Source organism: Myxine glutinosa, chromosome 2 (assembly GCF_964187855.1).
Source record: "Myxine glutinosa chromosome 2, kmMyxGlut1.1, whole genome shotgun sequence".
Classification (NCBI taxonomy): Eukaryota; Metazoa; Chordata; class Myxini; order Myxiniformes; family Myxinidae; genus Myxine; species Myxine glutinosa.
Window position 1 is genome coordinate 181,643,650 of NC_136262.1, and position 14,814 is coordinate 181,658,463.

General features: G+C 44.1%; 1 protein-coding gene across 1 annotated transcript in view; it reads right to left on the minus strand.

The window, feature by feature from the left end:
* The window catches only part of TMC3 (transmembrane channel like 3), a 108,536-nt gene extending 99,678 nt beyond the window's left edge, over positions 1-8,858 (minus strand). Inside the window, exons 1-4 of the mRNA XM_078772680.1 lie at positions 8,770-8,858; positions 4,401-4,562; positions 3,816-3,891; positions 387-514 (exon numbers count right to left, since the gene is read on the minus strand). Coding sequence (XP_078628806.1) covers positions 387-514; positions 3,816-3,891; positions 4,401-4,562; positions 8,770-8,858 — 455 coding nt within the window. The remainder of the gene's footprint in view (positions 1-386; positions 515-3,815; positions 3,892-4,400; positions 4,563-8,769) is intronic.
* Between the last annotated feature and the right edge of the window lie 5,956 nt (positions 8,859-14,814).

Consider the following 14,814-nt stretch of genomic DNA (forward strand, 5'->3'; position numbering starts at 1 on the left):
GATAGGGAAACACCAGCTTCTGCATCAGCACCTCCTCAGAGTAACCTATCAGGTGAGAGACAGCATTGTATAGATGGAGACATTACTCGTGCTTGAGATTGCTGCATGTAGTTTTATTTCTAGAAGTGTTAGAGTGATTACACACATGTTATCTGATCCTGATTCATTGAAGTTATGTGTTTATGGATTTATGTCGTCACGCATGTATTAAGTCCACCTATATATACATTATTTTAACTAATCAATTATTTATCTTGTGACTTCAGTGGACACGTGTGGGGTAATACGCTCAAGAAAGCTCTAGCTCCAGTCTCTCCAAAGGAATGGGGATGGCAGCAAGAATCCCCCGACTCTGCGCCAACTCCAGTCTACACCACAACTCCCACCATTTCACGAAGCTTGCCACAGCTTGCCATTTGCCAGTGTAAGACAGACTGTGGGGCTCCTTGTAAGTGGTGCGTGCAGGGGCAGCCATGCATGTTTCTCTGTAGCTGTCAACGTTCATGCTCCAACACTGGTATGATACATGAGGTAAAGACACATGAGGAATTAGCTTAGTTAGATAGAGGACTTATCTGAATGTTAGAAAGTTAGATAGTTAGAAAGACGTTAGAAAGTTAGATAGAGGACTTAGCGGATTGTTAGAAAGTTAGATAGTTAGAAAGACGTTAGAAAGTTAGATGGAGGACTTAGCGGAATGTTAGAAAGTTAGATAGTTAGAAAGACGTTAGAAAGTTAGATAGAGGACTTAGCGGAATGTTAGAAAGTTAGATAGTTAGAAAGACGTTAGAAAGTTAGATAGAGGACTTAGCGGAATGTTAGAAAGTTAGATAGTTAGAAAGACGTTAGAAAGTTAGATAGAGGACTTAGCGGAATGTTAGAAAGTTAGATAGTTAGAAAGACGTTAGAAAGTTAGATAGAGGACTTAGCGGATTGTTAGAAAGTTAGATAGTTAGAAAGACGTTAGAAAGTTAGATAGAGGACTTAGCGGAATGTTAGAAAGTTAGATAGTTAGAAAGACGTTAGAAAGTTAGATAGAGGACTTAGCGGAATGTTAGAAAGTTAGATAGTTAGAAAGACGTTAGAAAGTTAGATAGAGGACTTAGCTGAATGTTAGAAAGTTAGATAGTTAGAAAGACGTTAGAAAGTTAGATAGAGGACTTAGCGGAATGTTAGAAAGTTAGATAGTTAGAAAGACGTTAGAAAGTTAGATAGAGGACTTAGCTGAATGTTAGAAAGTTAGATAGTTAGAAAGACGTTAGAAAGTTAGATAGAGGACTTAGCGGAATGTTAGAAAGTTAGATAGTTAGAAAGACGTTAGAAAGTTAGATAGAGGACTTAGCTGAATGTTAGAAAGTTAGATAGTTAGAAAGACGTTAGAAAGTTAGATAGAGGACTTAGCGGAATGTTAGAAAGTTAGATAGTTAGAAAGACGTTAGAAAGTTAGATAGAGGACTTAGCTGAATGTTAGAAAGTTAGATAGTTAGAAAGACGTTAGAAAGTTAGATAGAGGACTTAGCGGAATGTTAGAAAGTTAGATAGTTAGAAAGACGTTAGAAAGTTAGATAGAGGACTTAGCGGCATGTTAGAAAGTTCGATAGTTAGAAAGACGTTAGAAAGTTAGATAGAGGACTTAGCGGAATGTTAGAAAGTTAGATTGTTAGAAAGACGTTAGAAAGTTAGATAGAGGACTTAGCGGAATGTTAGAAAGTTAGATAGTTAGAAAGACGTTAGAAAGTTAGATAGAGGACTTAGCGGAATGTTAGAAAGTTAGATAGTTAGAAAGACGTGAGAAAGTTAGATAGAGGACTTAGCGGAATGTTAGAAAGTTAGATAGTTAGAAAGACGTTAGAAAGTTAGATAGAGGACTTAGCGGAATGTTAGAAAGTTAGATAGTTAGAAAGACGTTAGAAAGTTAGATAGAGGACTTAGCTGAATGTTAGAAAGTTAGATAGTTAGAAAGACGTTAGAAAGTTAGATAGAGGACTTTGTGGAATGTTAGAAAGTTAGATAGTTAGAAAGACGTTAGAAAGTTAGATAGAGGACTTAGCTGAATGTTAGAAAGTTAGATAGTTAGAAAGACGTTAGAAAGTTAGATAGAGGACTTAGCGGAATGTTAGAAAGTTAGATAGTTAGAAAGACGTTAGAAAGTTAGATAGAGGACTTAGCGGAATGTTAGAAAGTTAGATAGTTAGAAAGACGTTAGAAAGTTAGATAGAGGACTTAGCGGAATGTTAGAAAGTTAGATAGTTAGAAAGACGTTAGAAAGTTAGATAGAGGACTTAGCGGAATGTTAGAAAGTTAGATAGTTAGAAAGACGTTAGAAAGTTAGATAGAGGACTTAGCTGAATGTTAGAAAGTTAGATAGTTAGAAAGACGTTAGAAAGTTAGATAGAGGACTTAGCGGAATGTTAGAAAGTTAGATAGTTAGAAAGACGTTAGAAAGTTAGATAGAGGACTTAGCTGAACGAAAAATATCCTGAATCTGCTTACACTGTTACTACATTATGTGATTGTATATTTGATTTGGCGAGTTATTGGTCGAGTATACTGTCTCAATTGTACTATTTAGATATACCATGAGGAACAATCTTATTACCTCAAATTACCTGACCAAACATTGTGTTCTGTATGTGAAAACCAATAAATAATGTTATGAAACCAATGAATATTGTTATCATTTTTTTCCCCAATTTGACCTATAAATGCATCCAAAACGCAGAAGCGATGTCAGAAGTGAGTCAGGTGACCTCAAATTAGATGGGAAAACAACACAACAACAACATGCATTTTAAGGCCATTTTCCCTGCCGGAGCGGGAGTTAGTCTTGCGGTCTCCATGACAATCTTCTCCATTTTGCCCTATTTTCTGCATCTCTCCTTGTTAACCCCCTTGCCCGCATTTCTTCTTCCACCATCTTTAGCCAAGTCTTTCTCGGTCTTCCCCGTCCTCTACTTCCTTCTACATTCATTTCCATCACTCTTCTCAACCGGTCACTTTCATCCTTCCTCAACACATGACCAAACCATCTCAACCTGTTCCTCTTTACAGTATCAATCACAGGCTCTATTCCCATAATTTTTCGCAATTCATCATTTGTCTTCCTCTCTCTCAACGATACTCCGCACATCCATCGAACCATTCGCATTTCCACCCTTTCCAGCCTTCGTTGCTGCTCTACGTTCATGACCCATGTCTCGCTCCCAAAAGTCATAACACTTCTCACACATGCAGCATACACATCAAACATTCTCACACAAATTAGCTGGGAAACATGTATCATAATAGTTTATATGACAAATGCTTCCTGGGCTATGGGTTGGCCATGTTTTCCACGATGGCCGATGGCAGCCATCTTGGATTTTAAGATACAACTTGTGTCTTTGGATAATTTTGTTCCTAGGGCACTAAGGAACTTTTATGCCAAAGGGAACCTTTGCATCATGACTTGAAGTCAACACACTATTTTTAGCACTTAACATGTCCACTACCAGTCGACATTTCCATCAGAGGGTTAATCGCCTTAAACAATGGTCTATGGAAGTGCCAGCAATGAGGGTTCCATTTTGTGACAATAAATAACAAAACCAATCATACATGTTGATGTTATATGGTATTGCAACATTACTGAGCTCACAATCTAACCTCATTCCTCACCACCATCTTCTCATCATCACACCATCTGCTGACGATACCTCCTACAACCTTGATATTCCTTCTCACATCATCACTACCTAACCTCTATCTCAACTACTCTCTACTCTTGTATCCCCCCTGACCCAGTGACCCATCCTTACGACTGCTCTCCATCTTACCGCCATGCTGGCTGCGTGGTAGCTGTGCGTCTTGGTGAGATGTCCCTCAAACCTCTCAACCATCTGTCGAGCTTGTCTGTCACACACAACACATTAACCTTACACTTCTCACAATCTTGTTATTTGTGGATATAAATTTGTTTTGGGAGTTGGCCTCCTCTTAGGAATGCAATTAGTTCATTTCATAAAGGGACTATTAATGTAATGAGGTAACGATGGAACAAAAATGATCGATTAAGGTATTTTTTAAAGAAACTAAACACATCAAATTCCATGAAACCTTGAAGGATGATTAGCTGTAAAAATCACAAACAGGACTTTGTTTGACTATATCATAAAAACAACTTACAATGAATATTATAATGTTTATTTCCTCTTCAACGTGCTTTAGATGATGGATTTTTGAGCCGTCTCTTCCTAACCACCAACCAATAGCTTTTCCTCCCATAGTGGTGTCTTATGGCATGAATGCCAGCCATCGTCTTTGTTCTGCACATCTTACATTGATTCAATGCACAGAGCGTCCAATCTCATCCCAGCGCAAACTTTACGCATTTCTTTCTTCTATTAAATGAAATCATAAACCTTAGGACACGAAGCTTTTGTTTCATTGGCCAGGGCCTGCCAGGCAAAGATGCGATGAGTTCCTTCTGGTCCTGGATCGTCTGCAGCAGTTCACCTTGGCTTCCTCGGCCTCCCTCGGCATCCATGGCCAGAGCCAGTACTCTCTCTTCATCATCAGATGCACTGGACATGATATACGTTTACACACATACACAGACACACACAGGAACATATTGTTGTGGAAATGACTCCTAGGAATGAACGCTGTTTTGTATAGCTTAGTTAGATCCTTTGTAAATGTCTTGGAGTAAGAGGGAAGTAATTAAATGTGATATTAGATAAGCGTCGTTATATGTAATAGATAGACGACATCTACCCCTCTTAATGTATTTGTCTAAAAATCAGCATTCCTGTGAGCCTAAGTTTTATGTTCTGCCCTTTGTAAATCTGTCTTTATGTTCGTTTCAGTGTTTTACTAGGCCAACGGCACCAGTTTAGGTGCAGAAATTGCTTTGGTCCCGCTCAAGAGGGAAGGGGGAGGCCCTTGCCTGAGTGACAAGTCACAAGGGGTGGTACTCCCCCCTCCCACCACCCCATCGAACAGGACCCTTGACCAATGGTGAGTGAGTGGGAAAGGCCATGGCACGTCATGAGTGGCGTATAGGCCTGGGGCTTTAAAAGCACGGACGATGAGCAGAAGTGAGGAGAAGCTCCGGAATCAGCGAGAGAAAAGCTATGCTTCATTGTTTGTGCAATAGTGCCAAGGTCACGCCCTCCTGTGTCAGAACCATGCCCTCTCCTCTCCTTCAAGACTAGAGCGGCGGAACGTGACGAGCCATTTTCCCAATCCGAACAGCCAGGACTATGCTGGCTTTCTTCCTGCAGGATTCTGCCGGGAGTACCTGGTATTTCTGGCTTGTGGATTCCCTCTGTCTTATCTACCGTGGAGTAAATGTGGGCTTAGATAAGGCCTTATATCATTAAGAATTCCCACTCGTTAGTTGGCTTGTGGGCTCATGTCAGTAGTAGGTTTAGGGTTTTTTATTGTTGACTAGCAGGAGTACCCTGCTAGTCAACAATACGGGGGTGGAGGCAGGAGAGGGAGGGGTGAAGAAGGGAGTGGGGGGAGTGGTAGGGGGGGGGGGGAGGAGGTGTGGGGAGAGGGAGGGGAAAGATATACTAAATATACATCTTTTGGGGGGGGGGGGTTTGGGAGGGTGGCTTTGACAGGCCCCTCGTTTTAGGGGAGGGGGGAAAGGGAAGGTGGAAAAATTTACCATGGAAGTGTTGAGTCAAGGCTCAATCACATGCAGATCTGTGAAATAGATGTTTTAATGGTCTGGGAGCTTAATTGTTGAGAAGGTTGTGCATATAGCCTGGGTTCGAATCCCGAGTCCCGACCATCAGTGAGTGTACTGTTCTTCATATGCTGTCGTTAGTTGCTTGAGATAGAAAGGAGGCAAGCTATCGCAGGCATTCTAAACAATAGATGTACGTAATAAGGGATGGGATGCCATTGATTTTGGGCATTAGATTAATCAATCGAGATATTGAGAGCTCACATGACTGGAGAAGATAGTACAGCAGAATTTCCTCTTCTTCAAACAATGGTGTATTGAGGCTGTTGGACCGGGGATTCTCAACCGGTGGATTGCGACCCATCGATGGGCCTCGGGGCGCGGCCTGGTGGTCCGTGGAGATCCTGCCGGCCTGAGAAGGCAGGCATATTCATTTGTGACCAAAATTGGGTGCTGTTTAGAATTAAAATATAGGGAGATTGAATTTAAGCCAAAAGATATGGAGATGAATATATTAAGTTTGGATTTACAGTGACAAGGGGATTCATATTGATCGGGCAATCAAATTAAACGTGATGTAGGTCTTGGAGATTTTTGTTCAGGAGAGTCATGGCCCCCGGATAGTCTGACTGAGGACGTCATAATTGTCATTAGAAGTACAGGTGGAGGTGTACCTATGGTGAAAGATTTCCTGGCAATCAGACCAACGGCTGCAGAGAAAAGCATACTTATTCTGTGTGGACAAGTAGACAGACAAACAGACAGACAAACAGCAAAATTTGAAACCTTAGCAGAAACCTTAGCCTTAGCGACCTTAGCAGATATCCGTTCCGGGGTCATCCCTGCCGGATCCCGTGCCTAAAAGCCACGATACCGTGCAGATTGGAGGTACGGAATCGGTCCAGCGCTACGCCAATTTAGGTGTCACATGACTTGATTCTAAATTTGGCCAAGCAAACCTGACGTGCCACAGGATCTGGATATGCAGCGTTATTTGCCGCAGCCAATCAATCCCTCAACGGGCCTCTCCTAATCAGCAAGGAGAACCACGACAGCCAGAATTCCTCACAAGACCAGGTATATTTCATGGAAAACATGCACAGGAGAGGGAGAGAGGGGAAAGGAAATGGAAGAAAGCAGAACAAATAAATGAAGCAACCAACAATAGGGAAACCCCTTACCCAACTACCGATATGCACCCACGACGCCAGCGAACAAATGGAAGACCCTTAAATATCCTAAAACTTATCGGACCCAATCATTCTACGTGAGATAGATAACAGATAGATAGATGTAAGATGCAGGAAATAACCGAGGTGTGCCACCAAACACAGCTTGCAACCGATGCAAGTGGCAGGTCTGACACGTCATTGCAGCAACTGCGGTCCCCACCCATGAGGAGAAGGAGAAGCGTTTCTGGTGGCATGGAGGCGAGGCTCTCCTTCGGCAGCTTTGCAGACTGACGCAGCTTTCTCCTCGGTAGCGCTCGGGTACCTCCTCTCCTCCCCTCAGAGCACCCGCCTTTATCACCTCAAGCATGTTCGTCATGAATGACACGCCACGCCCCTCCCCTCTCACTCACCATTGGACGAGCATCCCGGTCTTGAGGCACAGAGACCCCGCAGCGACCCTTCACCCCAATTTCCTGAGGTGATGGGCCGCGGCTGAAGGCGCCTATGCTATTCTCCCACCAAAACTCGCGCCACAAAGCCTTTTGAGCACTTTAAAGGAACATAAAAGACAGATTAAAGAGGTTAAAACAGTAAAGATTAGGTCAAAGGGTTCATACATCTAGATACAGACATTGGGATGGGAGGACGTTCTCTAACTGGACATATAAGTGATGCATATTTAATGACAAGATTAATATCTTCACGCTCACTCGAGACATTCATTTTAAGGAAATAACTGAACTATACTAAACAATATTAACCCATAGGAGCCATTTCCACAACAATATTATATTTTAGGAATAGCCAATACGGTGCAATTAATTAATAGAATTGTAGAATTGTGAAGAAATAGAATTGTGTGTGTGCGTGTGTGTGTGTGTGTGTGCGTGTGTGTGTGCTTGCATGTATGTGTGCGTGTGTGTATGTGTGTGTGTGTGTGTGTGTGTGTGTGTGTGTGTGTGTGTGTGTGTGTGTGTGTGTGCTTGCATGTATGTGTGCGTGTGTGTGTGTGTGTGTGCGTGTGTGTGTGTGTGTGTATGTTGGCTCCTGACTAGCAGAACGAGGGGTAATGGATCAACAGAGAAAATGTGGCAAAGGGTAAGAAATGTGAGAACAAGAAAGGATGCATCACAGCACAAGGAGAGGAATAGCAGGAGAAAAGGAGGAACAGGGTCTCGGCGTGATCATGAAGTGGTGTTGTTGTATTCGTGAGGATTTGTCAATTTTCATCCGATTTACTTGAAATTTGAAGAGGATTTGCATACCAGGCTACTGAATTCAACCACCAGTTATTTTTGAGGTCAAAATATGCCAAAAGTTCAAGATAAGCCAAAGGTCAACAACTTAGGTGCATTTTCTAAAATCGTCAATTTTCATCCGATTGCCTTGACATTTGATAAGGATTTGCATATTTGGCCATTGAATTCAACCACCAATTATTTTTGATGTCAACATTTGCCAAAAGGTCAACATAGGACGAAGATCAACAGCTTAGGTGGAATTTCTAAAATCCTCAATTTTCATCTGATTGACTTGAAATTTGAAGATAATTTGCATATTTGGTCATTGAAATCAACCACCAATAATTATTTTTGAGGTCAACATCGGCCAAAAGGATAACAAAGACCGAATTTTTGAAATCGTCAATTTTCATCCGACTGACTTGGAATTTGAAGAGGATTTGCATATTTTACCCAGGCCAGAGGAGAGGGTATTGCATTTGAGTCCCTTTGTCTGTCTGTCTTTGTTTGACTGTCTATTTGATTTCTTGAGCATCATCTGGCGAGAAATTGGTGGAGAAAAAAAAATGATGACGTCATCGGTCACGTGGTTCAGCAGCCATATTTGTTTCAACACAAAAGCCTTAAAAACCACTAAAAACACGTCCTATAGATCATGTCTAGGGGCGGGACCACATACCCGCCCTCCGCACCATACGCTGCCAGCAAGCGCAGATTGACCGATTTCCGGCGCATGGACTTCGCTCTCCGCGTGCTGCGAGAATCCATCGAAAATCAACGCTGGTCACTCTTCTAGAAGAACCTGGACGTGGAGTGAATTTGTGAGGCAAACTAGTGATCTTTTCTACCCCCGTTAATTCACCCCAGATCCACTTTTTTGAAATACCGACTTCTTTCCTTGAAGTCCTAGCAGTGTCCATGTGTTTTTTTTTTACCTCTCCCACCCCCCCCCCCCCCCCCCCCCACTTCCCATACCTCCTCCCCCCAAGCCCTCTCGCTCCCACAGATCTCCCGTTGTCCCTGTTCTCTGCTGTTGTACTTGTGTGCTTCCCTCTGTCTCCCCATCTTGTCGCCCGCTCCCCTTATTACATGTTTTATGTGTCCAGGTATGTTTTTTGTGATTAATGTTAGCTCTTACACGAGCCTCGATCTTGTATACAAAAATATATATATATAAAATAATAATAATAATAATTTAAAAAACAGCTCGATTCAAACAGTGAAAAGTGCCCGTTATTAATGGGCCACAGACACATGCTTGGTGAACACCTTGCAGATACAATGTGGACCCGTTTTTGGCACACATTTCCACACTTTGCTACACTTTTCAATCAGGAACATCGCCTAGCATAAGGAACCAGAATTCTTCTGCCAAAATACGAGTTGGAAAGAAAAATAAATGACGGCCATAGAAACTGGAAAGCAATGTCCTTTCACGCCCTGCGACAAAAAGCCACTTGGTGTGACGCAGTTTGCTGCAGGACATAAATCAGGATCCATGGAGCCTCCACTTTACCACCGACCTTCATTCACACTCTCACCTCAATGCCCGAGACTCTGCGGATTCCTCCGGTGCATGGCACCGTGCGCTCACGATCACAGGTGTAAGGCTCTGGGATGCTCGATGAAGGTGGGTTCGTGGAGCGGGGAACGAAGGGAAGCTCATCGACTGTCGGGTAGTGGAATGGGGTAAAAGGAGGACGGGTCGGACCAGGAGGCATGTGTCTCACTCCTCCCATCGTGAGGTTCCAACCAATGGCAATTCTGGGTTTGTCCCTCGCCCTGGATGGGAACACCTGCAAAACATTGCATAGACCTGACATTGAGAGCAGAGTAATGAATGACGCTATTAGATCATAACAAATAAACATCGACACAAAACCTTAAGTTTTCATGTCAAATATTATAAATACTAACATGACTCGGCGCGCTCCGCACGCCTCACCACACGTCGTTTCAGAGGGGTAGGCATCTTTGACCATTTCGGTGTCTTTTGGGTCTTCATGGTGTTTTGGGTCTTCAGGGCCATTTGGGTCTTCAGGGTCTTTTGGATCCTCTGGGCCTTAAAGGGTATTTTGGGTCTTTGAGGTGTTTTTGGGTCTTCAGTGTCTTTTGGGTCTTTGGTGTCTTCAAAGGCCTTCCGGGTCTTTTGGGTTTTCGGGGTGTTTTGGGTCTTTGGGGTGTTTTGGGTCTTCTGGGTGTTTTGGGTCTTCGGGGTGTTTTGAGTCTTTGGGGTGCTTTGGGTCTTCGGGGTGTTTTGGGTCTTTGGGGTGCTTTGGGTCTTCGGGGTGTTTCGGGTCTTCGGGGTGCTTTGGGTCTTCGGGGTGTTTTGGGTCTTCGGGGTGCTTTGGGTCTTCGGGGTGTTTTGGGTCTTCGGGGTCTTTGGGGGTCTTCGGGGTGTTTTGAGTCTTCAGGAAGTGTTGGGTCTTCTGGGTGTTTTGGGTCTTCGGGGTGTTTTGGGTCTTTGGGGTGTTTTGGGTTTTTGGGGTGTTTTGGGTCTTCAGGATGTTTTGGGTCTTCGGGGTGTTTTCGGTCTTCGGGGTGTTTTGGGCCTTAGGGGTGTTTTGGGTCTCCTGGGTGTTTTGGGTCTTCAGGAAGTTTTGGATCTTCGGGGTGTTTTGGGTCTTCGGGGTATTTGGGGGTCTTTGGGGGTCTTCAGGGTATGTTGGGTCTTTGGCGTCTTCAGGGTATTTTGGGTCTTCAGGGATCTTGGTGGTCTGAAGGGTCTTGGGGGATTTAAAGGGTCGTCCAAGGTCTGAAGGGTCTCAGCAGTCTTAACGCAATTAAGAGGGTTAATTAAGAGGATGGTAATTTTATTTGGAGAAGAAGAAGACGTTTTCGTCGCATATAAACATACATACATAGCGACATGCATAACCATATGCGTTTGCTCTATTATTATAAGATTCACCTTTTGGAATCAAAACAGGGAGAGAGGGAGGGAGAGAGAGCAATTTTGGTAGAAAATGAAAGTCCTCATTATGCTCTTGCCAATCAATTAATTATGATATTTTAACTATGGTATGCAAAAAAGACATATTTTCCCCTAATATTGTCCTGAAGTCTTAAGAATACATCATATCGAATTTTACCCACAATACAAACGACAAGGCACAGAGACTAAGAAGACCTTGTTATAATAAATAAATAAATAAATAATCAATTAATGAATACTACTTTATTTAGGGTCCATAAGTTCTGAAAAATTGGAAGGACTGCAGCATTGCCAGCAACTGCATCTGCAAGGGGAACCAAGTAGTTAAGGTTTCATAGTTAGCCAAGGTACGAGTACGGTAGCGAACCACAATCAGTCCAGAAAACGTGATTTCCAAGATAGCAATGAATGAGATTGAAGGAGCAGCTTGCACTACTGTCCATGATTTAGTACATAGGAAGCGAACCACAATCAGTCCCTTCGTTCCCCGCTCCACGAACCCTAAAAATCTAAACAGTACATGGCTAAACAGTACATGAACGATCACGTACCACGTACATCTCGCGTCTCGTTTGCTCTCATGTTGTCCCGATAATGATCCTTCCACAGGTTCACCTACGGAAACCTTGTTACGACTTTTACTTCCTCTAGACAGTCAAGTTCGCTCATCTTTTCGGTGTACCAGCATGAGCCGAGAACGGCCCATGCAGGGGCTGATCCGAGGATCTCATCAAACCGTCCGATCGGTAGTAGCGACGGGCAGTGTGTACAAAGGGCAGGGACTTAATCAACGCGAGCTGATGACTCGCACTTACTGGGAATTCCTCGTTTGTGGGACACTGTCTCAAGCCCCAGTCCCTATCACGGATGGGGCTCAGCGGTTTACCAGAGCCTGACGGTGAAGGGCAAGGTACACGCTGGCCCGTCCAGTGTAGCGCGCGTGTGGCCCCGGACATCAAAGAGCATTAAACGTTCATTAAACATTAAACGTTCATTAAAGGATTACGAAACGAAAAACATTACGAAATTACGTTCACACCGTCACGTCAAACACTACCGTGAACACATACATCGTCACAACATCGTCACAACATCTTCACAATGAGAACATCGTCACAATGAACATTATGCGAACGCGAATGTTATGCGGGAGTCCAAACCTGAGAATGCTGGAGACCAAAGCTCAAATTGGGAAAACTAAATAGCCTTTACTCCCAGGGGTCCCAGGTTTACCCACCACCAACCAACCAATCCACCAAAGGATTACCTTCCAAAGTAAATTGCTCTCTCTCATGCACAGATTTATCCCATCTTGTCTTCAGTTGTCATACCCTTCCTCCCATCCATGGTACACGGAATCTTGTGGTGAGGCTGTTGCCCAGAAACAACTTGCCTTCATCTCCAGGAAAGCGAATCCACCACCACCACCACCACCGTTTAGAGGCCATTTAGAGGTTTAGGTTTAGAGGTTTTAGATTATTATTTAGAGGAGGTTTAGAGGTTAATTTAGAGGTTTAGAGGTTTAGACCACCACCACCGTTTAGAGGTTTAGAGGCCAGGAAAGCGAATCCAACGGAAGGAAATCTCATTTCCTTTCACAAAGCCCAAAACAAGTGTGTGTCCACCCTCAGGAGAGCCAGGAAACAATATCTCTCCGTTCTCAAGACCGAACTCTCTTATCTGTCTCCCTCTTCCAAATCCTGGTGGCGTCTGGTCAAATGTGTTTCTGGTGTTTGTTCCCCCTCCATCCCCTCCCTCACCTCAAATGGCTACATGGCTGACTCCACACGTGAAAAAGCTGAATGCCTCAACTCTGTGTTTGCCTCTAAATCTTGTGTCCCAAACCCATCCTTCTCTGTACCCACCGTACCCAGTCGTACCCAGCTGCTCCTGGACTCTGTGTCCTTTCCTCCTGACAAGGTGGAAAAGTTTCTGTCAACCTTCGACTCTGATTCTGCAACTGGACCTGACGGCATCAGCCCACGGGTCTTAAAATCCTGTTCTTCCGCTCTTTCACTCCCTCTCTCTGTTCTCTTCGCCCTCTCTTTTGCTCAAGGTCATCTGCCATCTGCTTGGAAATCAGCCAACATCACCGCTTTGCACAAAAAAGGTGCAAAAACAGATCCTAGCAACTACAGACCAATCAGCCTTCTCTCAATTATCAGAAAAGTCATGGAATCCATCATTGCTTCGGATATGAAATCTTTCCTCATCTCCAATGGCTTGATCTCTGATCATCAATTTGGTTTCAGACCTGGTCACTCTACTCTGGACATGCTGCTTCTGCTTTCTCAACAATGGATGGAGGTCCTCAATGCCAAACAGGAAATTAGAGCTGTCTCCCTTGACATATCACATGCCTTTGATACAGTCTGGCACCCCGCTCTGCTCACCAAACTCTCCTCCTTTGGTATCCATGGAAATCTCCACGCATGGCTGGCGGACTTCCTCTCTAGTCGTAGTCAACGTGTGGCCCTGAATGGGTTTCTCTCATCTCCTCTTCATGTTCAGGCTGGAGTTCCCCAAGGCAGTGTTCTGGGCCCTGTGCTTTTTCTGGTCTTCATCAATGATCTCTCTGACTCTCTTGAAAATCCTCTCTATCTCTTTGTTGATGACTCTACTCTCTGCCACTCCATTCCTCATCCCTCAGATCGGCAGTCTGCAGCCTCCTCACTCTCTGCAGACCTGGACAAAATCACAGACTGGGCAAACAAGTGGAACATGTCTTTCAATCCTAACAAATCTCACACTCTTACGATGCCTCTCCGAAAAGACCGACTGGACAACCCTCCCATCCACTTTCTGAATAATCCTCTCCAAGAAGTTCTGTCACTCAAGCTTTTGGGTCTCACTATCTGCCATGACCTTTCCTGGGAAAACCACATTTCAAATCTGGCCTCCAAAGCCAGTCGCCGACTGGGCATCCTCCGTCATGCGAAGTCCTTCCTTGGCACACCACATACAAGGCTTTCATCCGCAGCTCAATGGAATAATGCTCTCCACTCTGGGCTGGTGCTCCTGCCTCACATCTAGCTCGACTTCACGCTGTTGAAACCAAAGCATTCAGAATCATTGGAAGGGCCTTTCACTCACTCACCGCAGGCAGGTTGGTGGTCTTTCCGTCTTCTACCGACTCCTCTCCGGCCTTGCCCCCCCCCCCCCCCCACCCCCAGCTCTCTCTGGGCTCTGTCCCCCAAATATTCCTACAGGTCGCACAAGATCTGCCTGCAACCCTCTTATGGTTAAACTGCCAAAATCAAGACTCTCTGCTCACCTTCGCTCCTTCATTCCTCTTTTCTCCCGCCTCTGGAACAAACTCCCTCACTCTCTCCAATCCCACTCCTCCCTCCAGGTCTTTAAAACAGCTGTTCACCACCATCTCTTATCTTCCCCCATCCAAAACCTTGATCTTTTCTACCCTTGCTAATTTCACTCCAAATCCACTTTTTTGAAATACCAACTTCTTTCCTGGAAGTCCTTGGTGTCCTTGTGTTTATACTTCTCCCACCCCCCCACCCCCCTCTCCCCACGCCTCCTCCCCCCAAGGCCTCTCCCTCCCACACATCTACTGATGTCCCTGCTCTCAAATGTTGTGTTTGTGTGCTTCCCCTTCTCTCCTCATCTTGTCTACAGCTCCCTCTTTTTATATATTTTGTTTGTCTGTTTGATTTGTTTGTGTGATAAATGTTAGCTCTTTCACGAGCCTCGATTCTGTATCCACAAAAAAAAAAAAAAAAAAAAAAACCCCAAATATCTTTGCGATCGGTTCAGCAGTTTTTACGGTACCTT